Here is a 26,048-nt window from a genome sequence, read left to right on the forward strand (position 1 = left end):
TAAAGAGTCCTTACTAAGCAATAAAAATAGATGAATGTCCAGTAAAAAAAAGGGGGGGGGGATAAATAGGTATTAAAAAAAAAAGAGATAACTAACAAATTGTGATATGTTCAATATCACTAGGAATCTAATAAATGTAAGTGAATACAAAAATGAGTATTGATTTAATCGATCATATAGACAAAATTTTAAAAGGATAATAATATCCAATGTTACATGAGTAGGACATTACTGTTAGTGGGAATATAAGTTGGTAGAGGTTTTTTGGACGCTGGTTTGGCAGTAGCTGTTACATTTTTTTTTTAAATGCACATATTCTGCAACCTTAAAATTTCACTTCTAGGAATCCATCCAACAGAAGTGTTGTCCAGGTGCACAAAGATATATTTGTAAGAAAGTTCATAGCAGTGTTATTTGTAATAAGGAAAAATTGGAAACAACATGAATGTCTACTAATAGGTACATCCACCCCCTAGAATATTCGGCAGAGATTAAGAGAATTAAGTAACTGACATTAATGATTTCCAAGATATATTGCCAAGTGAAAAAGAAGGTGTAGAATGTAACTTACAGTCTATTCCCTCTGGTGTTTACCACCACCCCTAAAACTAGATATCGTAGGTATGCAGTTCATAAAAGAAGGACCCAGAAGAATACACTGTAAGTGCTAACAGGAGGTGTTCCTTGGGAGAGGAGTGGGTAGCAGGACAGAAAACGAAGGAGGATCTGTAGTTATTTTACTGTATGTACTTCTATACTGTTGAATTTTTTTTAAACAAAGACTAAAAATGTATTTATTGTTAGGAGTTATTTAAAAGTGTGCACACGTCAATGAATTAATATTAGTAAATCATTTAGAATATTGCCTGATTCAGAGGAAGTCCATGTAAATGTGTGTTAAATAAGTTCTAGGGCTTTATTTTAAGAAAATGATCATGGGATGTGCAAAGATTTAATTGCAAGGCAACCACTGGTCTACTTTCTTTCTCTATATGTTTTCTTTTTCCAGACTACACAATGGGATATTTGCATCCCTAAAAATTGGTCATCATAAGTGATAGCTTGCAGCTTAATACCAAAAAAGCAAATAACCCAATCCACGAATGGGTGGAAGACCTAAACAGACATGTCTCCAAAGAAGACATACAGATGGCCAACAAACACATGAAAAGATGCTCAACATCACTAATCATCAGAGAAATGCAAGTCAAAGCCACAATGAGGTATCACCTCACACCAGTCAGAGTGGCAATCATCAAAAAATCTATAAACAACAAATGTTGGAGAGGGTGTGGAGAAAAGGGAACTCTCCTGCACTGTTGGTGGGAATGTAAGTTGGTACAGCCACTATGGAAAACAGTTTGGAGGTTCCTTGAAAAACTAAAACTAGAACTACCATATGATCCATTAATCCCAATCCTGGGCATATACCCAGAGAAAACCATAATCCAAAAAGAAACATGTACCATAATGTTCATTGCAGCACTGTTTACAATAGCCAGGACATGGAAGCAACCTAAATGCCCATCAACAAGTGAATGGATAAAGAAGATGTGGCACGTATATACAATGGAATATTACTCAGCCATAAAAAGGGATGAGATGGAGCTATATGTAGTGAGGTGGATAGACCTAGAGTCTGTCATACAGAGTGAAGTAAGCCAGAAAAAGAAAAACAAATACTGTATGCTAACTCATATATACGGAATCAAAAAAAAAGAAAAAATGGTACTGATGAGCCCAGTGACAGGGCAAGAATAGGATGCAGATGCAGAGAATGGACTGGAGGACACGAGGTTGGGGGGAGTGGGGGGTGAAGGGGAAACTGGGATGAAGTGAGAGAGTAGCACAGACATATATACACTACCAACTGTAAAACAGATAGCTAGTGGGAAGTTGCTGTATAACAAAGGGAGTTCAACTCGATGATGGGTGATGCCTTAGAGGGCTGGGACAGGGAGGGTGGGGAGGAGTCGAGGGAGGGAGGGAATATGGGGATATGTGTATAAATACAGCTGATTAACTTTAGTGTACCTCAAAAGCTGGTACAAGAGTGTAAAGCATTTATATTCCAATAAAAAAATAAGTGATAGCTGGTTATAAGTGAAAAAAGCAGATAGCAAAATATTAAACATAGGATTATTGTTATTATTATTGTATAATATGCCTATTAGAGTTTATGTGAAGAGAGAAAGAGAGAGAGGAAAACTTGAGTGATGATCTTCAAAATGTTAACAATGGTTACTTCTGAGTGGTGGAAATATGAGTACTTTTATTTTCTCTTGAAATCTTATGACAATCCAAATTATCTTTAAAAGGACACAGCTCCTGAAATCATTTCTTTTTGGGTTTTTCTTCCATGTCTGTGAGTAAGAGGATGGGAATTTAGAACCGCCTGTGGAGTTGAGAGGGTTACTTTTCCAGAGTCTCGGGGGTGGGGAATGGGGTCACATAGAGATACAATTATTTGTTGATGTGACCAGTACCTGCGTGATTCAAGTGCTCAGCAGACCAGAGCCTCTAAAAAGTCCAAGAGAGTAAGTATTTGATGCTGTACAGCTACTTGCCAGGAATTGGACTCAACCAGTCTACTGTGGATAAGCTTGGCCTCTTGTGGATGTTTTAGCCAATCCTAGCTTCAAGGGAGAGAGGTGAGGATAGTTGGAAGGGTGCTCACTCCAGTTCTTCTGGGGGCCCAGCTTTAATACCCAGGGGCAGGAGCAGAAGCACGTACACCCCCCTCTCCTAAGAAGGGGAAGTGGAGGAACAGTGAACTTTTCCTTCCTTATTTGCCATCTTGTTCTCCCTCATCTTTTGTGAATAGAATTCTCCTCCCACCCCGTTCTCTTTAAGAGTGTTAATCCTTAAAGTGGACAGTTGCAAAAAAAGTATGTGATTGGATCATCTATTCCATGCCAATTTTTTTTTTTAAACAAAGTTGGTACTTTATGCCTCTGTGTATTTTTTGGAGACTTTTCTTTGAAGAGCGCACAGCTCTGAGAGAAAAAAGCATACTTTAGCCAGGAGTATGTACTTTGGTGTGAGCTGATAAGATGCATTTGTTATTCTGATTCTTAAAATAAAAGCCTGATATATTATCTTTAGTGAATTTGCATAGAAACAACATTACAGTGAACTAAACTGTACCTCTGGAAGCAGGAATTTCCTCTGGAGTTTCTAGAAAACTTTAATTTTTTACTATTTCAAGTATTCTATTTCTGAAAGATGTGGAAAGTGTTTTCATTATGTGAAAATACTGTGACTGCTTCCTCTTCTGATACTTTATTTTCCGAATTACTCTATTTGAAGAGTTTATTTAGCTTTTGAATTACAACTATTAAAACATCCCCAGTTCCAGATCAGTGGGGCTTGAATCCGTGAAGCTGTGCCTTATAGTTAATGCCTGAGGGCAGAAGTGACTTGAGAGCACAAATCTCAGGATTTGCACAGAAAAAGGAGGTGTTGGTAGGAAAACCCCTCACCCATTAATTTGGCTGACAGTGGTGTGGCCCCTCCAGCTGTGTTGCCTTCAGGAGTGGGATCCATAAAAGGGATGGCCCCAGGTCCCTCACTGTGAACCTCCAGTGTAGACCGCCAATGTTCTTTAGTGATGTAAAATTGGACCAGACCAGACCATGGGGCTTGAATAGCCTTTCTCTGTGGTCTGTAAGTTTAAAAGTACTCAGTACCTACTGTCTTTCTTTAGGACATTGATGGACGGTCCCGGTGCTCAAATTTTATGCTTATTAGTGATACTTTTCATGAGCTAACGTGACTTTTTCACACTGTTTAATGATTTTCAGTTTAACTCCCTTTCTGAGTGGGATGTTGTAAAGATAAATTAGCCAATGTTCATAAAGTGCTTTCAAGCTGAAAAGTGCTGCACAAGGGTGTACAGACTCATTAGCTCCTTAGTCATTAAAGCTTTTTAGACCTTTTGGCATTCAGAAACTAGACGGTGAAGGCCAAATTAGTATTTTTTCTTGGAGGGGGAGATTTCAGAAAGAGCAGGCTAAAACAGTATATACTTTTCTAAAAAAGATGTTTTTTGCACTGAAATGGAAAAAAAATATAAAAACATTTTTGTTTTTCATCTCCTGTTTATACAATGCTTTAGCTTCTTCTTACTCCCTTCTTTCAAAATGTATTCGACCCCTTCTCCTGCACATTTATTTAGAAATTCTATAGATTGTCATATAATTATCCATAATGGAGCTGAGTGTGGCCCCAGAGTGTTGAATTGTTGTGCCAATGAATGACACAGTATAGATCATTCCCTTGGTAAGTAAAGATCCCCTCTCAGTTTGCAATGTGTCATGAAGGTATGCTATTGTCTCCATCCATAGTAATCTTGTTATATATATATATATTTCACATGTTCCTTTGGTCATTCTCTTCTTCATTAAATATTAGTTAATTTTTTAATCAGATTCAGTGAAGGAATTTATCCTGAAAATATCTGTAAAAATCAATTTATTGATTTTTTTTACCTCTATATAATGCCTTAATTTTTCCTTCTTTAAAAGTGAGGTCTCAGCTATCACCTCACACCTATCAGAATGGCTGTCATCAAAAAGACCACAAATAACAAATGTTGACAAGGATGTGGAGAAAAGGGAACCTTTGCACACTGTTGGTGGGAATGTAAATTGATGCAATTACTGTGGAAAACAGTATGGTAGTTTCTCAAAAAACTAAAAATAGAACTACCATATAACCCAGCAATTCCACTCCTGGCTATATATCTGAAAAAAGCAAAAACATTAATCAAAAAGATACATGCATTCCAATGTTCATAGCAGCATCATTTACAACAGCCAAGATATGGAAGCAAACTAAGTGTCCATCAGCAGTTGAATGGATAAAGAAGGGGTGTGTGTGTGTGTGTGTGTGTATGTATGTGTGTGTGTGTGTGTGTGTATAAAATACATATAAACACGATGGAATATTACCCAGTCATAAAAAAGAATGAAATTTTGCCATTTGCAACAACATGGATGGATTTGGAGGGTATTATGTTAAATGAAGTGTCAGACAGAGAAAGACAAATATTGTATGTTATCACATGTGGAATCTAAAAAATAAAACAAACTAGTGAATATAACAGAAAATAAGCAGACTCACAGATATAGAGAACAAGTTAGTGGTTACCAGAATGTTGTAGAAGCTCAGCATTTGCTTCTACAACATTCTGAATTACTTTTAGGGACACTCTGTCAGAGTTGAGTATTCCCAGGTAGCCAAAGCAAGATTTTAATGGGAAAGAAATGATAGGGATTGTGAAGTGCAATTCATCTTTTGTTCACCTCCAGCCCTCTACAAAAGCACTTCCCACTCCAAGTTATTCTGTTCTGGCTGTCCCAGGGGTGTCTCACATCTGCTCCTGGGTAGATCCGCCCCTGCTGTTTTCATCCCTCACCCACAATGAGCACTGCACTGCCCTCTTCTGGGCATGGCAGGAACTGCTTGGTTTTGCTGCTGCCTCTTGACAGGGCGTCAGCGTGTGTGTGTGTGTGTGTGTGTGTGTGTGTGTGTGTGTGTGTGTGTGTGTGAGAGAGAGAGAGAAGAGAGAGAGAGACTGGCTGTCATATAAAACATGCCCACATGCCCTTTCCCCTCTACTTCAGAGAAGTCCCAAAGCATTGTCTCTTGTCACAATGTCCTGCGTTGTGAAGAGTTTATTCAGTTTTTACTCGGGACATTCTCTCTCTCTCTCTCTATAGAATCAGAGATTCTGGGAATGAATTTGACTGAGAGTGCCAGCAATTATTGGAAATCCCTAGATCTACACCCCCTGTAATGAGAAAATCTTTGTTAGGCCCATTGCATGTGGCTGTTTCTTCCTGTAGGAGGAGTGCTCTTTTAAAGGATACCCAGCCTTTCCTAGGTAGTTATGTCAACAGAGCAGTGGGTTCAGTTTGAACTCTTCTGCATGAGGCTCCTAGGCCCTCGGGCCACTAAGTCCCTACTGGGCCCATCCTAACAGGCATACTTAAGTCTGTAGCTGACAGAGTTCTAGAGCCAAGTTGAGATCCCTGCTACAGATACATATGTACAAAGAAACTGGCTTATATCCTGCCTACATCCAAGTGTGAGTGTGGACACTGCCTTAAATTCTAAATATCTCAGACTTCATCCATTTACTCATTTTTCATTGATCAAGGAAGGAATACAAAGATGATTTAGACACAGTTCCTGTGTCATAGCCATCACAATCTGTTGCTTCACTTTATGTCTTCATAGATGTGACTGTCCCCAGTTAAAGCTTGAGACCATCTTATAGTTAACTCTGAAAAATATTCATTCTGAAGTTAAGATACTAGTATCAACAACGCCATACTCAATCTCTGTGGTTGAAAAGAAAGTATTAAAATCAGGCGTATGAATGAAATGTGGAATTTGGATCCATATTTTTATGCTTTAATATTCTTAACACTCTCTTTGCCCTCAGGTTATGCAGATGTATCTTCCATTTTGTGGAATTGCCATATCTAATGCTCAGCTATTTGCTGCCTCAAGGAAAGAATATGAAAGAAGCAGGGTGAGTAGAAAGAAACATGGCTGACAACTCTTAAAGCTCTCTGTCTTTCAAGTGTCTGTGAGTCATTATGTCTTTTAAACACAGCAGATGATCTTTGAATAGTCCAGGAATCTTTTTCATTTGTATAATCCTTCAAGTCTACAGTTGAAGATCCCCTTTAAGCAAATAAATCCAAATGGAAGTGGATATAAATTCTCTGTTGTTGTTTGTGGGATAGCTTCTTTTAAAAAGGAAATTAATTTCACATCTATACTGCAAGGCAGCAGATATATTCTTGCTTACTTATAGCTTTGAAACAATAACACAACTTAGTGATTTTTTACAATTTAGTTCCCTTAAGAAGCAAGGTATGTTACAAATTACTTCATACCACCTCACAAATTTTGGTGTGAATTGAAGTTTTCCTGGAAGAGCATCACAAGGTAACTGGACAATAATGCTGCAAACACCATCTTACAGGATTATAAAGAAACTCACAAAGAGAGATTGATCTCATATACCTTCACCAATTATAGGGTTAACTAGTAGAAAACAAGACAAACAAAAACAAAGACTGGTGCTTGAATAATTGCTAAATGATCAAATAGAGATTAAATTATATTAGGCTGACTATACTTTTAAATATAGGAAAATTCTGTCTCAATTTAGAAATGTATTTAACAAGAAGATGTTCCAACTGAGGGTTGGAAACCCTCAGTTAATTGGTAATCAAACTGATTAAAAGTTTCATGTGCTAAACATTATGATTTATGAATATTTCTCAGGAAACAATTGACAACTGCAGCCATCTTCTCTAGCACAGCATACCACCCATTTTCTCTGACTTGGAACCTACTTTTCATCTTTAACCGTATGTCTTACCATTCTCCTCCTTTCATTGGGCACCCCTGCAATATAGTCCTCAATTTCCAGAAAAGAGTCTGTTTCACTTTCTCATTCCCTTAGTAATATTTCTTCCTCTGTCATCAATGCCTCATGCCCACCTTTTTCCTCCCACTGCTTTTTTGCCTTGCATTTCCTTCAGGACCCAGCTCAGTCTTCCACTTAATCTAATTCTTTGCTTGTTGTTTTGCCTTGGATTATTGTGGACCCTTATTACACTGTATAATATTTATTGATGGCCCTCCTCTCCAACTACATTTTGAATTCCTTAAGGAACATTTCATGAATTGTGAATCTTGGCATCCTCATGTATATATTTACTTGCTCAACAAATATTTATTTTGTGGTACGCTTCAGACTCTGCCCGTTCAAAGTCCCTGCCTTCATAGAACTTACTGTTTTAGTGGGAACAATAGGTAATAGATAAACAAGCAAACAAAAAATAATACAGTACCAGGTAGTGATAAATGCTATAAAGAAGAATGAAGTGAGATAATGGAGTACAGACTGGTTGCTGAAGGATAGTTTGGGAAGATGTTTATTCCAGAAAGTGATCAAGAAGGTGTCTATAAAGAGATGATATATGAGCAGAGACCAGAATGAAATGGAGTCAAGCCACACAAAGATCTGGGAAGAACATTCCAGGCAGTGGAAATATCAAGTGCAAAGGCCCTGGGGTAGGAGAAACCTTGATTCATGTGTCTAGAGAGCAGAGAGGAAAGACCTCAAATAGCCAAAACAATCCTGAGAAAGAAGAACAAAGCTGGGGACATCACACCTCTTGATTTAAAACTACACTTCAAAATTATAGTAATCAAAATAGTATGGTACTGGCATTTAAAACAGACATATAGACCAATGGAACAAATCAATAGTCCAGAAATAAACCCATGCATATACAGTCAACATCCAACACCTATTTGACAAGGCAGCCAAGAATACTCAATGGGGAAAAGGTAGTTTTTTTCAATAAATGGTGTTGAGAAAACTGGATATTTACATGCAAAAGAATGAAGTTAGACCTATATCTTACATCACTCACAAAAATTAACTTGAAATAGATTAAAGATTTAAATGTGAGACCTGAAACTGTGAAATTCCTAGAAGAAAATATAGGAGAAAATCTCCAGTGATTTTTTTGGATCGATATAAAAGCTCAACCAACGAAAGCAAAAATAAACAAGTAGGACTACATCAAACTAAAAAGCTTCTTTACAACAAAAGAAACAATCAACACAATGAAGAAGCAACCTATGGAATGGGAGAAAATATTTTCAAATCATATGTATTGATCAAGTGTTAATATCCAAAATTTACAAGGAACTCATATAACTCAATAGCAAAACAAAAACAAAAATAAACCCAAAAAACCAAAACCAAAAAACAAGTAATCCAATGAAAAAATAGGCAGAGGATTTGAATAGACATTTTTCCAAAGAAGACACACAAATGGCCAATAGACACATGAAAAGATGCTTAACATCATCAGGGAAATGCAAATTAAAACTGTAATAAGATATCACCTCACACCTGTTAGAATGGCTATTATCAAAAAGGTAAGAGATAACAAGTGTTGGTGAGGATGTGGAAAAAAGGGAAACCTTTGTGCACTGTTGAAGGGAATATAAATTGGTATGACCACTATGGAAAACAATATGGAGGTTCCTCAAAAAATTAAAAATAGAACTACCATATGATCCAGCAACTCCACTCCTGAGTATATATCCAAAGAAAATGAAATCACTAGCTCAAAAAGATATCTGCACTCCCATGTTCATTGCAACATTATTTACAATAGCCAAGACATGGAAACAACCCAAGTGTCCATTAATAGATGAATGGATAAAGAAAATTGTGATACACATCTACATACACACAATGAAATATTATTTAGCCAAAATACAGAAGAAAATCCTGCCATTTACGACAAGATGGATGAAACTTGAGGGCACTGCGCTAAGTGAAATAAGTCAGACAGAGAAAGACAAATACTATATTATCTCAGTTATATATTGATCTATGACAAGCAGAACTCAAAGAAGCAGAGTGTAGTATGGTGGTTGCCAGGCGTTGGGGTGTGAGGGAAAAGGAAAATGTTGGTCAAAGTGTACAAACTTCCAGTTACGAGGAAATTCTGGAGATCTAGTGTTCAGCATGGTGACTATAGTTAATGATACTGTATTATGTACTTGAACAATTGCTGAGAGAATAAATCTGAATGTTCTTACCGCACAAAAAATGTAATTATGTAAGGTGATGGATATGTTAACTAACCTTAGTGTAGTAATCATTTTGCAATATATAGGTGTATCAAATCATCATGTATAACTTAAACTCACACAAAGTTTTATGTCAATTATTATATCTCAATAAAACTGGGGGGGGGGGAATAATGTGGTTAGACAGTGAGAAATGAGAGATTCTCCAAAAAAATTAGCAATGAAATATACAAGGCTTACTGATATTGGAAATGAGTGAAAAGGACTTTAGGCTTGTACAGGTGGCAAGTAAACAGCTGGATATAGGAGTCTAGAGTTTTGGGGACATGTGAAGGCTCAAGATTAATATTTGGGAACCATCAGCATATAGATGGTATTTAAAACTAGCGTACAGGTGGGGAAAATATATGGATAAGAGAAGGAAAGAGGTCCAAGGATGAGCCCAGGAGCAAAAGAAGGTCATAAGAAGAAGAAGGAGGTGGGGAAATGCAGGTGACATCAAGAAGCAGGGAGTGTTCAACTGTGTGCAAGGCTTCCAATGTTGAATTGCATGTCATCCTAGATTTTCTTCTCTTTTTCTCTTATTTTGGAGCTAGTCTGCATTGTTATTTGTGAGACTTTTATCACTTGTTAGTAAAGCAGCAATTTTTAATTAGAAACAATAAAATTACTATAATGTGATTTGTCAGTGCAAAACTCAAGGCACAATTAGTTTTTCCTCGGAGATAAATGTTCTTGTCTACGGGTCCCAGAGGCCCCATCCATGCAGTCACAACAAATTGAAAAGTTAAATAATTGTTCAGTTAATATGATCCATCTGAAGAAATCGTCTGGCTGATTAAGGAAATAATGTCTTCTCCCTTAATAACAGGGGATTTTGTTGGTAATTTTGCAGACAGTTGCCTCATTTTTAATGTTATATTTGCACATGAAATTACTGCACATGACCTCTTACAGCAATTTGCTGTCCAAATACCAAACGTACAGGATACACTTAAAACTTTTTTCACCTCCTGGTGTTTCTCTTAGCTTTGGGATCATAGAGCAATGCATGGCCCTTAGCCATAGTCACAAGCTCTCTTTAGAGAAAATGCTACCCAGGATTTTGGGTCCTCTTTTATAGATGCTCAGTGAACTACACTCATTTCATGGATCCCTTAACTCATTCAAATGCTTTTCTACCTAAATAGACGCAGAGAAGAAATTTTCACGTTTCAAATGGTTTCAGGACAAATCAAATTCATTACCAAAGTTGAAAATTAGTCAACACCATCTACCAGAGTAGATGTGAATTTGAAAACCCATGAAATCCTTTTGTGACAAGTCAGACTGGAGAGTGCACATCTTATTAAATTGTATTGAATAAAGCAGGCTCTGGCCAATTCACTGGCTGTGTAATTTTCTGATTGCACTCTGACAGAGGCATAATATCTACTACCTGTAAACAGTCCTCTCTTCCTCAATCTCTGGAAATACGCATGTAATTAAAAATTCTAAATTAATACTATTTCAATGCATAAATTGCAAATTAGCTGGATAAAAGGACAGGTTATTGCAATTTCATTTTTAAATGAGTATACAGTTTTCAAGTTAGAACTTAAGTTTTTTTCTTTAATTTTTGTGCTTTTCATTCTGTTGTGTTAATAGAAGCTTTAATGGTATTTTCTTTTTGAGATGTATAATTGTATTTAAATGTTCTCCTGGACAGATTGGCATGAAGCAATACGTCTTGTGTAGAGACATTAATGGGGGTTTTATATATATTTTCAAAGGCTCCGAAACTGACCTAGCATCCACCAGTATGATTCTTTAAGTTCTGTGCGAGATGGTTATTAGAGAAAATAAGTTTTGAGTTTGACCATGAAGCTATTTCTTCTGGCTGGTGAGGAAGAGATGCTTTGTAATTTTCTGAAATAAATGTGCATTAGAGAGAACCAGGTTATTCATAAAATGTTGGTTTTATATTGAGTCACATTGCAGAAAAACTCCTGTATGAGGGGGAAAGCCTATCAGTAATGATTATATGAGATCATGTAGTCATTAACTATGTGGAACGTAGTCATATAGGTATGTGAGGAATTTATGTGGGACTATATAGACTGGCACTCTTCTCAAGTTATATTTTACAATTCAAGACTATGTTATAAAATGAAATGATGGAAATATGTCAAAATAACCATAAGCACTTTAAAAATTAGCCACACAAAAATATTTATAATTTTATAGCAAAGACTAAATGGAATTTTGAGAGAAAAATTTTAATTCAATCCCTTAGTCACCTAAATACATCCATTTTATCTTTCCTAGGCTTTGCTAGAGGTGGTTAATGACCTCTTTGAAGAACAGACTGACCTGGAGAAAATTGTCAAGAAAATAATGCATCGGGCCCAAACACTGTTGAAATGTGAACGCTGTTCTGTTTTACTCCTAGAGGACATTGAGTCCCCAGTAAGTCTCCTTTTATCTGTCATGTGTGTTAATGAAGCAAAATTTAGTTGAGTCGTAATGAAGGTTGTGAAATCATGACTTGAACCACACTTTTGTGACTCTTCTAACCACGAGGTGACTTTGTAGAAGTCAAGTTTTTAATTTCCTTTACATGTGTTTTCAGTCTTGATCTGCTGTCACCTGAGAAAAATAGGCTCTTCCCCTGATGGGAGACCTTAGAGGTCTAGCCCAACCCTGGGTATACAGAGGAGGGAGCTAAGGGATAGAAGGGTTTGCCCAAACTCACACAGCTGAACAGAAGAGAAGCTCAGGTGCCAGCCTCCCATCGTACCCACCCAGCAAGGGAAGGCCCTCAGCACCTGTGGCCATGGATTTCAGTCCACACCACGTGCCCACAGCCCCGCTATGGGGGTGGAGTGGGGAGAAGCAAGCAGCCCTGGGGAAGTAGGGCCCTTTGTGCGTGATGAGTGGCCTGACCAGCCTGAGCTGGGCTGTGCTCTCCAGGAGAGGTCTGTCCTGCTGCTTCCCAGGCGCAGTTTCCAGCTGCTGCTTTGGACCTGTGGACAATTGCACAGTGCCCGCCAGTCGGGAGGCAGAGGCTCCTTTCCTCCTCATGCAAGGGGACTCTGACTCCAAGGGCAAGCCACTGGGTCTCGCCCTCAGGCCTGCCGCACCTTGGCTTTCAGGGTCTGTTAGACACTCTGGCTCTTTGCAGGAAATCTGCTGGGTAGATACACTACAATATTGAAAATAATCAGCATCATCAATCTAACTTCTTGAAAGTTAAATGTCTAACCCTCAGCAGCAGCTTAATATCTTTGCTGTGAACTCTCTTCAAAGCCCAGGAATTGTCTAGCAATTAAGTGCTGTTTTAATACCTCGGAGGATGATATTTTACTGTACTTTACTTTAAAAAGGTTATTGTCTTTGCCTTTAGATTTGCTTTCCTCAAAGAACAAGAACCTTAGGATACATTTTGGAGATTTAGTAATAACTTACAACATTCAGTTTTTAAAAAAAATTTATTGAAATATAGTTGATTTATAATGTGTTAATTTCAGGTGTACAGAAAAGTGATTCAAATATATAGATATAGATAAAACTGAATACATATATATATTCCTTTTTAGATTCTTTTCCATTATCGGTGATTACAAGATATTGAGTATAGTTCCCTGTGCTGTACAGTAGGTCCTTGTTGGTTATCTATTCAACATTAAATTTTTTAAAAAATTGTATGTGTTTAAAATGTTTAGGAGTGTTTCCCTATATCTTAGCAGAGTTTGGCGTTATTTCTACTCAGCAGGTGTGGTTTAAACAAACAATAGCCTTGCAATTATCCTGAGATTGTGTAAAACTCAGTAGAACCTTGGGAAAACACACACATACACACTACACCCTAATAGCCCATATTTGTAAAGTGCTTCCAGATGTTTTGTGAAACATTTGGATTCATTCAATGCTCACTGCATCCTTATGAGATAGGTATTATTATCATCCTCATTTACAGCGGAGGAATTAAGGCTCCAAGAGTCGAGTGACTTGCTAGCATCTTCCCCACCCCCTGACTCTGAAGCCCCTGAAAGGAGTGGGACGAGGTGCGCGTTGGTGCCTGGCCAGCTGTGGACTCTCCCTGAGCAAAGGCAGGAAGGGGCAGCTGTGGGGGCTTTAACTTCCAAGGTTTCTGAGCCACCCCCAGGACCTTACGAGGGCAAGTGGTTGGGGGGCCAGGTGGAATCTGGGCAAGGACAAGCTCACTGTTTGCTAGTTCAGTTAAAACGGACACGGAAGTGATCTAAACCAGTTTAGGGTGGTCATTGTTGCAAATCTTCTAACATGGACTCGTTTTTACTCTATGGTCTTGCTATTTGGCACATCAAATGAAAAAGTACAGAAGACAGAAGTTGATATGGAAAGTGGAGACAGAGCTGGAAAGAATAACAGTGACAGTGACAGCTTCAGGGTATAAAGTAGGGAGGCGGCCGAAAATCACTCCCTAGACTAGATGGTACATACAGTCAAGGTGTTGGTGTAATACTAATGGTCATAAAGACCTTTTTACTATCACAGCTGAACATTCTGAGACTGTAATGGTGGGATCAGGGCAGAAAATCTGGGGCTAGCCTCTCATTTCTTCTCTTTGTCCGTCTCCTCCCCTTCACAGTAAGGATGAACTCCTTTAACCCAGGGGGGCAAGGTCTGGGGCGAAAAGTGAACTGTGTGCAAAAAGAGACTAATCTGTGTGGTACCATTTGAGAAGCTGTGAAGGGGTTGCTCTTCTGTGCGCTACCCTGATTGTCAGGTGGAAATGACAGGAGGGAGATCAGATAGAGTCACACCCCATATAAGAAGAGAAGCCAACTCAGGATACCAGATGCCAAAATCTGGCACTGGCACAGCAAACAGAAAATCATGCCGAGACAAAGTTCTCTGGCAGGGACTTCCTCCCCCTCACCTCAGAATGCTGAGTGGATGGACTGATATTAAAAACCTTTGTCATCTAGATTTAATGAGGGGTTTGAATGATTATGATAAAGGGACCCAAGCAACACCTGTAAATGTTATTTGATTTGATTTGATTGACTAAGAGCACACTTAGATAGATTCCTATCCAAAGACTAGAAAGCAAAGATGGAACTTGACAACATGATTTATAATTTTTAAAGGTTGATATGGAAAAGTAAACATATAGGAGTAGGCAGAAAAATTTTTTAAAAGGCAACAAAGATGAAGAATGGATGGGGTTTTGCCTGTGAAGCTGTTAAAAAATATTATAAAACTAGAGATTAGTTCCTTGTAAAGAAACAACAGAACAGAACAAAGACCCCAATACATGTGAGAAGCTAGTAAAGACTGTTCTCTTTCCCGTAGAGTTTAGAAAATTATTTCTGAGAAACAAAAGTGTGTTGGAGGACTAGGGGGTTTCAGACTTGAAATGACAGCATTTGGGTTTTTTTTACTGCGAGTATTTCAATAATAAAGATGCTTTTATAATTATACAGGAATATATATGTCCCTCAATGTCACGAGCAAATGCAGAATTCAGTCATACCTTTCCCTTGTTACTTATGACCTTTCTCTTTTTATTATTGTTAGCAGAACTATCGCTCTCCACCCCTGTCTCCAGCCCTCCTGTCAGCCTGGTACATCATTTCAGGGAAAGGATTACACAGAATAGAGAGACCAAGAGCTAAATGCTGGGTTTGTGAGTTCCAAAATGGGCTTTAAAAATTTATGACAGAGTTATTATTCTCAAAAACTAAGACTTTTTCATTTGCAAGAGCCAGGCTTTCCTAGAGACTTGAAGGAATCAGGGCCTAACATTGTACCCAAAACAGCAGATCAGAAGAATAGATGAAGCCCTAGACTCTCCCATTCGTGAATCCCTGGACTAAAGTGGGAGAGTTAGAGAGAAGAGGAAACGCGCGTACTCAGCTTTCTTAGCTCTGCCCAGACTCAAGGCCACTCATAGTGAAGGTAGTGGTGGTATGGGGGTGGGGATGAGGATTGAAAGTCCCCCCAGACACCATGACAGGGGAAAAGCCTGGAAGTGGCAGTACAGGGGGAGCCATGGGACAGTGAGAGCAAATACGGTTTTTCCATTTCCTAATAGAAGGTAACAGGGAGGGCTGGGACCTAAAGAAGCCTGACTGTCAGGATGAGGCAGGCACAGAGGATGTGACCCGGGCACACTGTTAGGGGTGACTATGCTGAAGATCAGTGAGGCTGCCTTGCCTCTTAGGGGCCAGCCTGGGTGAGAGGGTGATGATAGACCAGCTGCTTGGCTCTAAAAAGCCAGAAAGTTGCAAGTCACGCTGGTGAAAATTTCAGCATTAAATGAGTTGAAATCTGAAACGACTAAGAAAATCTGAAGCGGCTGAGTTAACTGGATTGTCTCTTCTGTCGTCTGTCAGCAAGCAGAACTAGGGCTCAAGAAGAGATTTATTTGCTACAGGAAAATAACCTCAGTGACTTTTTGTACAGCTATGTCTGTGGCCTTTGGAATTTATAATCAGTGTACAAATTATATTATGTAGTCAATCATCTTATATTCAGTACACAAATATGATAAAGGATGCAGTTGAAATTAGATCAGTGGGAATACTGGTCCTACAAATGTTTGGGAAACAAATAGCTAGCAATTTAGGAAAAAACAAATTCAAAACGCTGATTCTTACCTCATACTTGTTAAAATATAATTTTCTAAAAGGCAAAATTGTGACTTTCATGTAAATATGAAATAAATACATATCAAAGATTATTTTTAATTCATTAATTTGTGAGGGAACAAATAAGATGTTAAAACCAGTCCAAAGAGCATTTGAGAAGTTAGGTATTTATAGGCAAGGTTAGGATAAAAGTTTCTCAGAGACAAAACTTTTTAGAAACAAAACAAGGCCATAAACTGTAATCGTTAAGGTTATCTTTTCCATAAGATAGAAATTTCTAATCAGAGAAAAAGCTGCAAATTAACATGTAACTTTATTAAGTTTGGAGTCTTTAATAAGTAGTAACCAAGGATGAGACTTAGTACATTTCTTAGATCAAGGACTGCCAAATTTTTTTCTGTAAGTTTTCAGATAATATATTTTTTAGGCTCTTCAAGTCACATGATCTCTGTTGTAGCTATTCATAACAGCATGAAAGCAGTCTTAGTATGGCTATCTTCCAATAAAACATGACTTATAAAAATAAGTGGTGGGCCAGATTTGGCTGCAGGCAGTAGTTTTCAGATCTCTGTCCTAGATAATTCTTGGGTGGGCTTTACTCTCTTATGACATTGAAAGATGAGCTGCCCACCTTTTTGCCTTATTTTTGTAGGTCAATATAAATTTCAGATGGATCAAAAATTTAATGTTTAAAAAAAGAACATAAAAATACTGGTGAGTATTGTTTTATAGTAATTCTGTGGATAAAGGCTTTCTAAAACATTCACTCAATTCCTTAGAGAATATAAGCACATTAAAACACTTCTATGATTTTGCAGCCATCAGACTGGTAAAGATTTAAGAGAATTATAACAGCAAGTATGAGTGTGGGTATGAGAAAACGGATATTCTCATTACTGATGATGAGAATTTAAATTGGGGTAACCTTTATGGATATAAGTTTGGTGAAATATATTTCAATTTTAAAATGGCATAGCCTTTGTACTCAGCAATTCTTCCTCTTAAAGTTTAGCATAATGAAAGAGATGGAGAAGAGAGCAAAATCAGTATATGACTGTTTATTGCAGTATTTATAGCAGTGAAACTATAACTCAAATATCAACAGAAGTTTTATATAATGAAATTCTATATATCCTTCAAAATAATGATATATAGCTATATTTAGAGAAACAATATCCTTGATATATATTTAAGCAAATACTAAAGGAGAAAAAACAAATATAAAAGGAAATGATTTTTGTCAAAATATGGGTACAAAAATGAGATCATATTTTCACAACTATTAAATTGATGGAGTTTAAATTTTCTCCCTTTGAGTTATGTTTCCTTGCAACTTCTCTTCTAGGCAGAGTCAGGAATTTATCATCTCATGGGACAAAAGGGCAGGTGCTGGACCTTCCAGTAAGAGAGTGAACTTGAAAGTCAGGGTTGTCAGGAGAGAGGATCTGCTAAACGGATTTATATTACCTTTTATCAGTTAAGGACCAACCTGAAAAAAACCAAGGACAAGAAATAAAACTCTATAATCCACAAAAGAAGAAGCCTTAATAACCCTATGCTCCCAATTGTCACCCCACCCATGCCCCACATAACAGGTGGAGAGCTGCCCAGTGCAGAGAAAATTGGGTGGAGTGAAGTAGAAAGCTGAGTGAGGTTGCTTGCCTCCAGCCATCTTGCGCAAAGTACAGTGTTCATCAGAATAAGTGGTGCATACCTACTTGGAGCAGTAAGGGTGGGTGCCTGGGCAGGCTCATGGATGTTTCTTGAGTCCTCCTTGCTGCCATAGAGTGGTAGGAGAGGTGGATGGAACAAGAAAACTTTCAGACAAGTCATTTTTGAAACAAGACTGTCAGTGTGTCAGGACAATTGACAATGTGAGTTGGCAAGTCACCCTGCAGCTGCTAATCTTGGTCAGCTGAAGTGAATTGAAGGCTTTCATCACATAAAAATATCCACGTCATTTGGGACTTTGTAATAAGCAAGGGAGGTTTCTGCTAGGCAGGGGCTGAAATTGCTGCCCAGAGGAGAGTGTTGATGAGAATATACTCAAAGACAATAGACCAAAATTCAATTGCAGTCACCCTTACCCACTCCCCTGGTGTCACCCCTCCTCCATTACTCACCTAAAGACGAGAACAGAACAGAAAGCCCCCAGCATGGGGCTTATGCAAAGATACCATAAGAAAAAGGGAGGGAAGGAATGTGAAAACAAAAGCCAGATGAAGGACACACACCAGAAAAATTGCTAACAGTTTTCCATGAAATGAAAGATAGTGTGATCTCTCAGAGGGGAAAAATGTGTTCATAGAAGAGGTACAAGGACGCAAGAAATACATGATAAGCAGTAAAAAGGTAAGAAAACCGAGTTGGCAGAGCTTAGAAAGAAATAAAAGAAAAATATGTAACCATACAGAAATGATTACATTAAAAACATCAAAAAAGAAGAAAAGGACTTCTAAAATACATTCAGGGGCATGGAGGATGAAATTGGAAATGGAAAATAATACAGTATAAAAAGATAAGATAGAGGTGATAAAAATGGAGTTCAGATAAAGGAAGTCCAAAATAAGGATAATTGGTTTCTCTGACGAGACCATGACAAATGAAACAGGAAAAAAAGTCAAAATTATAAAAATAGGACATTTACTGAAATGAAGGCATACTTGAATTTACAAATTGAAAGAACACCTCATTTCAGGAAAAGTCGATACTCACTGCTTAGTACTGAAACACATTCAGTGCTAATGGACTTCAAAGATGATAAAATTCTGTGGGCATCTAGACAAAATCGAGTCTCCTATTGGAGGAAAATTCATTTTGCCTTTAGGCTTCCTGGTAGCACTCTCCAGTGCAAGGAGACAGTATAGCAATAGCTACCAAGTCCTCAGGGAAAGAAAATGACTCTACAATTTAAAATCCAGCCAAACTCATATTCAATTATGTAAGTCACAGATAGACTTTTTACATATGCAAAGGAGATTGTGAGAAACATAGTTCTAAGAAGCCCTTCCTGAAAAATATGAGAGGTTGAAATCAAGCCATGCCAGCAATGGAGAAGACATGATAAATAAGACTAGTGTTGAGTACTGAATACGTAGGGCTAAGGCTAAAAAACAGTGGGCATATACTCATAGAGGAACATTGTGCTTGGAGAATAGATCCCTTTTACACTGAGTGGTATCTAGCCTGCTGTTTGTCTGGGGCGAGATGATACCTCATGGCTCAAATGTTCCCTGTGAACACAATCCTGAGAAATGAACCAGAGAGACAGAGAGAGAGAGCAGGGCCTTGTGGTCTTGGCGTACACAGCCAAGACTGTGTGCTCAGCACGATGCCCCTTTCAACAGGTATCTTGGTTGCATGGAATATTTTAATTTTAATATGTTAAATTTATCAATCTTCCTTTTTGATTTGTGACTTACAGGTTTTGTTTTTAAAAAATTCTTTCTCTACCTCCATGTTATAGTGACATTCTCTTATCTTTTCTTTAATCTATCTGGTATTTATGGGCTTTCATATCCATCTAGAATTTATTTTTGTGTATAGTGTAAAGCTGTATATGTATAACCAGTTGCCTCAGAATCATCCCCCACTTCTATATTATATCAAGTTTCCGTATACACCTGGGTCTGTTTCTGAGCTCACTATTTTGTCCCACTGCTCTGTCTATTTATGCACCAGTATCACACTTTCTCAATTTCTAGAATTTTATAACCCTCTTTGATATTTGATAAGACAAGTCCTCAATGTTGTTCTTCTTTAAAATTGGCTTGCCTGATCTTGACTTGTTGCTCTTCCTTATAAATTCTAAGAGTAACTTATCAAGTTCCATGAAAAAATGTGTAGATTTTGATTGAAATAGATTTAACCTGTAGATCAATTTGGGGGTTTCTGCAAGTAACAGAATCTATAAGAGGAAATGGCTTAAACAATAAGAACATTTGTATCTTACATGACAAACAGGTTGCAAGAGGTGCTTCTGGGGATGGTACAGCAACAGATGATATAATCAATGACCCAGGCTCTGTCCATTTTCCTGTCTCAGTGGTCAGCCTTCACCAGCTGGCTTCCACCCTCGTGGTCCAGGGAGCTAGTACAGCTCCAGGCAGCATGTCATCCTATGACTGTATCCCAGGAGAAGGGGAACTTCTTTTTCTCAGGGAGGAAAGTCTTTTTCAAAAGGATTTTTTCCCAGCTGACTTTCCCTCTAGACCCATAGTCAAAAACAAGGTATTCAAATCATTTACACAATTTTTTCTGTTCTTCATCTACCATTCTCTGGTAGAAGTATGTTCAAATCTTCAGCATAACTGATTTATCACTATCTTCTTGTCCAGTTCTGTAGGCTGCTGATTTAGTTTTCTGTATTAATATTATTTGTTAACAATATTTGTTTTTGAATTTGGGATTAGAGCTCATTTTAATGGGAGGGTGTTTTGTTTCTGCCATTGTTTTCTTTCATTCTCTCTTGTACTCTTCCCTCCTTGTCTAATAGCACAGTTCTTTGGCCCCTGACCAAGAACCAGGTCTTATTTTGGTGGCTTAGATCTCCTGCTGTGTGGTAATATTACACTAAGCCAGAAGCAGTTGGGTCCCGGCTCTGGAGGTGAAGCTAGGCCACCTGTCTCAAGGGAGTACTTTTAGTTCCCAAACCCCAGTAGAAGCTGCTTGCCTATTTCTAGACTTGGAGCACAGTAGGTCTAAGTCTTCAGGGCTTGTGCCTTTAGAGATCTTATTTTTTTTCTCTCCCCTCTGCTCCCCTCCCCTTATCTTTTCTCTGCCTTCAAACCTCTGTATGTCTTTCTGATTTTCTTTTTCTGTATTTTATCAATCTTTGCTCTGTTTTTGGAAGAGAGCAAAAGAATCAAAGCATGAACGTATAGCACTATCTCTACTGGCGTTCCTTACACTGCTTTTTTACAATCAGAAAAAAAAAAAGAGTATCATATCAGGAAAAAAAAATCTGCTCAGTTTCCTTCCTCTGAAAATAATTTTGCATTCCTCTATTTTATCAGAATCATTGCTGAAAACAAAAACTTCTGATTTTTTTGAGTGTGTGTGATTTGAATATTTTTAAAATCTGGTTACTGCAGATGTATGGTATTTCATGGCCTAAGTTTGAAGGAAAGGGAGAGAAAAATATTTAAATCTAGTTGTAGAAGTTTTGATATGTCTAGCTCTTAGCTCAGTGTTAAGACTGCATCCATCGTCTTTAAACTGGGCAGTCAGATATAAACTGATCGGTTTACCCAGTGAATGCCAGAAATAGAAATGAGGAATGCCTTTCTAGCCCTCTCTCCTGCCAAAATTAATATTTTACCCTCTTTTGCTTTTCTTTAGTGTTTCGGTCAATCAATTTTAAGTGACTTTGTCAATGGTATTTTCCACTAGACTGAAGAAATGAAAAGATTGTCCCATAGCTAGCTGCTGTCAACATTAGGAACTGCTTAGTCCTTTGAACTGAGTATTCGCTGCTTAATGTTATTCCATTCCATGAACCTGTCTAAGCAAGTCCTATCACTTCTCTTAATTCTTTTCTAGCTCATATACTTACTATCATCTCTATTTCTTTTTGTGCTTAGTCGAGGAAAGCAAGAATGTAGACATTTTAATCTGTCCTGAGGCACTGTCTCAGCCCTGATGTTTACATCTGTTCTCCTGTCACGGATTATCCTGATGGCTGGCAGCTATGTTGTTGTTCAGAGCTCCGTGAAGTACTTTATAGCTGAGTTTATCAATATGAGGCTGGTTTCTGGAGTTTATTTTCTAAACCAGAAAGTGCTAACTCCACTTGTTTTCTAATGTGTTCCTTAACGTCTTGGTTCTTATGCAATGAAGCCATTGAACTAGATGATCTTCCTGAATGCAACACTTGAGAGGAAGAGATGGAGATAGTAATCGCCATCTGATTGTTCTGCAGCAACCACTCTCCTAAGTGGATGGTAAAAATTGCTTCAGGCTTTCCTTTCTGCTTCACTTTCTCTTCCATTTCCTCATCTTACTTTCTTTAATTTTCCTTCTCCCTGTAAGGAAACCAACTTAAGTTCTATTTGATTTTTATTCCAAGCGCTTTTCTCCAGAGTGCAAACTGGAAGGTATCTAAAAGAATGCCAGAAACTACCCCCAAAATCATTATATATATGTATGTATATGCATATGCATATACTCATATCATTAATCATTAATATATCATCTTATGTATTTGTATATATTGACTCACTTTATTAGTAATTATATGTCAATATATTAACTCAATTCACATCATTAATCATTTATATGCATTAAATGTATGTATATACATGTGTGTAAATATATACGTATGTATGTATGTATATATGCCTGTATATATATGTGTGTATATGTCTCCAACTTCTGAACGTCAGCCCCCACTGCCCATCTCCACTGCATCCTGCCACTTCTGAGATTTCCTATTTCAGTTAATAGGTAACTCAAGCTAAAAACCGCACAGTAATCTGAGTGTTTCCTACTATTTGCGTTCAATTGTCTCTTAAGTTCTGTTGCTTCTACACTGAAACATCGTTTCTAGCCCCTCCTTCCCACCCGTTCTACCACTGTCTTTACCCTGACTTTACTAGTCTCTCCCTTGGAAATTTTCCTCTTCACTCATTTCTTTACTTGCAGACAGGGCACTCTTTCTTTCCATCAGTTCTTAATACAACTTATAGTTTTCTTTCTAAAACACGCATCTGCCTCTCTCATGCTTCAAAACATTTGGTATTTATCTGTTGCCTACGCAGTAAAGTTCAAATTGCCCAACATTCAAAGTCCATCACCTCTGCTCCCAGCTTAACTTTTAGGTTTCCTCTCTGGTCCTCAGGATTGCTCTATCCCATTCTTCCTCCTCCACCTCTCCTCCCCAAGGTCAGCCTATGCACATATTGCCTCTGTATCTTTGCATATATTGTTCCTGTGAAAGACAAAAAGTACCAGACAATTAAGGAGATCATTTCATCTGGGCTATTGCAATAGGAAGAACATTCATTTATGAGGAACATCTCAAAGAAAAGAAAGGGTGCCTGGGCTCTTACAGAAGCATATAGACAAGAGAGTTAACTGCATCATTCGTTCATCCTAGAGGTGTCATGAGGAAAGGTGGAGACAGGTCTTATTTTGGATCGTTCCAGGGCAGAGTGGTTCTTTGAGTTTAGCCAAATCTGGAAGACAAAGCAGTAGGGGTAATTTCTTTATCATTATACCATGTTTTGGAGAGCAGGTCTCAGGTAAAGTTCAACATTGTCACCTCTGTACTGACTGTTCTTTGCAAACCCACTTCCCCCATCTCATGTTGGTTTTTCTCTCTTTAGCTCAGTGCCTTTGAAGGCTGATTTCTATGTACCGCGCCACTTAGGCTGTCTTGTCCTCTGGTTTTCAGTTGCATTTGACAAACGGGAGGGATCAGCAGAAGATTTAAAAGCTGAAGGAGAGAGAGACTGGGGGTAGTTATTACCCTTCTTCTTTCTCTGCCAGTTGTAGAGGTGGCTGGATTCCTCTGAGGCCCCTCTCCACGGCCTTGGCTCCTCCAGGGCACCAATAACATTATCCTCTCCCTTCCTCCATCTCTCCTTCTCTCCCTCACTCTCTGCTGTGTCCCCTCAGGCCCAGGCATGTTTACGATTTTCCAAGTGTCCAGTCCCTGGATACCTCACCGTTCCTTATTGGGTTCTTTTAATCTTGCTCACGCTTCTGTACCTAGTCCCTCTGTTGAATTCGTTTCAGTTAAATCATTCTGAGAGTTCTCTCTGTTTTCTGGCAAAACCTGATTTAGTCCCTCAGGCTGGAAAACTTTCCCCACTTTTCAACCTAGAGCATGCCTACTCCTTCTTTAGGACATAGCTCTGGAAACATCTTCAGCACCGTCCTCTGTGCGCTTGTAGAATTTTGACCATATATTATGGGGAGTTTATATCTTTGTGGACAGTTTCCCCCTCAGTATTATGTTGTGAGTACAAGGAGAGGATGTGATTTGTGCTGCTTGGTATTTCCAGACCCTATCACAGTGCCTGGTACCGTAAGTATTTGGTAAGTGTTGACTGGGAGAATAAATGGCTAGAGTAAATTACTCATCAGCATAAGTGAGGAATTTATCCAGAAGGATGGCAGGAGATGATCATTTAATTCATTCTTTTGCCCTATATATTAGTCCTCTTATGGAAAAATAGGAATTAAGAAAACTCTAACCAAAAAAATGGTGATTACTTATTAGATCATTTCTGTTTTCTTTTTGGTAGCAGGAATATCTATTTGAACATAGTTTTTGTTTTTTAAGTTGTTTTTAAATTTAAAAAACAAAAACAAGACAGAGAGAAACCAGACCATCTAGTTCTTGATAAGTATCCAAATCAAAAAGACTTCTGTCCATGGAGCTTTTCCAAAGAACAGTCAGAGATGCTCGGGGATATTTTGTTTACTTCCCTGTGGTGTGTGTACCGCCTTCCCCAGGGTGTAATGCCCAGGGCTGATCAACAGCCAGAGGAGCTTGGAACCGTTTGTTCAGTTTCATTGAACTATAAACCACTTCCGATATTTCTCTTATAAGATTCTCTTTTTATTTAGTGTATGTGAGTGTGGGTATTTATTTATTTAATCTATGTTCATTTGGTGCATCTATAATAAAAATCAAAATTTGAATTTGAAAATAAATTTTTTAAAATTAATGAAACTAAGAACCATTCAATTTGTCCAAGTCAAGAATAAAACATGAACTTTATGCTCATTTATTTATGCTTTCATCTATTTTTTATCGGTCATAATTTCCACAGTGACGCTATATATCCCATTAAAATGCATCGAAAAATTTTAACTGTTTTTGCTGTTTCAGTTTTTAACCCAGGTGTCTGGCTACAAATAATTTTCTCCTTGGATGCATTATATTTTAATAAATTTCTTTAAGAAATATAAATTGCTTGAGGTGTGTCTCCCTAGAGTTTTGCTTTTCAGACAAAGATATCTTTAAGAGTGAAAGGAGATATTTTAATAATTGTACTCACCTAATTAGAGTGGGACAGTCCTGTGACAACTGGGATGTATGCATGTCCTCAATTATACCCACCCCCCCCCACCACCACCACTTGCCCTGGTGCCTAAAATTTCTATCATTACAGTGCTGTTTCAGATGAGAAGATTTTGACTCCAGGAGTCTCCTTCCTGAACTATAGATAAATTACATGGGAACATGAGTACTTTAACCTGTCCTTAGTCTTTAACAGTTTTGCAGAAAATAACTAGTTGACTTGGTTCAGAGATCACTCTGGACCAGAAGTTAGCACATTTTTTTTCTGTAATGGGCCAACTAGTAAGTATGTTAGGCTTTGTGGCCCATTGGTTCTCTGTTGTAACTACTCAACCCTACTGTCATAGCAAAAAGCAGCCATAGATAATATTTAAATTAATGAGTAGGCTCTGTTAAAATAAAACTTTATTTATAAAAACAGATGGTGGGCCAAGTCCACAGAGTTTTTTTTCCCACCCCCACTCTGGAGGAATGGGAGGCAAGCAGATGAGTTTACATCTCCAGAACTGTAATACTTCTTACTGTTTATCTTGCTGTCCTCAAGGACCAAGGCTCATGTGTATATTGCCTTAAGGGCTCAATATTCTGGTGACTTTGAGGGTTAATTTGCTTGTGAGCCTAATCTCAGATTGCCCTAAATTCAGAGCATCTGTATGGGGATTCCACCAGCAACCTTGTGTTCTTGAATGTAAGATTTAGACTAGGATTTCTGTGACAATCTTAGATTTATTCTAGAATGTTTTTGAAGCCCTTTATAG

The 26,048-nt window shown here is 38.0% G+C and overlaps 1 protein-coding gene across 2 annotated transcripts in view; it reads left to right on the forward strand.

Moving 5' to 3' along the window:
- Positions 1-26,048, forward strand: part of PDE11A (phosphodiesterase 11A) — a 380,330-nt gene that overhangs the window by 127,873 nt on the left and 226,409 nt on the right. For both annotated transcript variants that reach the window (XM_057745497.1, XM_057745496.1), the window contains 2 exons: positions 6,452-6,541; positions 11,950-12,090. In XM_057745497.1, coding sequence (XP_057601480.1) covers positions 6,452-6,541; positions 11,950-12,090 — 231 coding nt within the window. The remainder of the gene's footprint in view (positions 1-6,451; positions 6,542-11,949; positions 12,091-26,048) is intronic.

The sequence above is a fragment of the Hippopotamus amphibius genome, chromosome 8, assembly GCF_030028045.1.
Source record: "Hippopotamus amphibius kiboko isolate mHipAmp2 chromosome 8, mHipAmp2.hap2, whole genome shotgun sequence".
Classification (NCBI taxonomy): Eukaryota; Metazoa; Chordata; class Mammalia; order Artiodactyla; family Hippopotamidae; genus Hippopotamus; species Hippopotamus amphibius.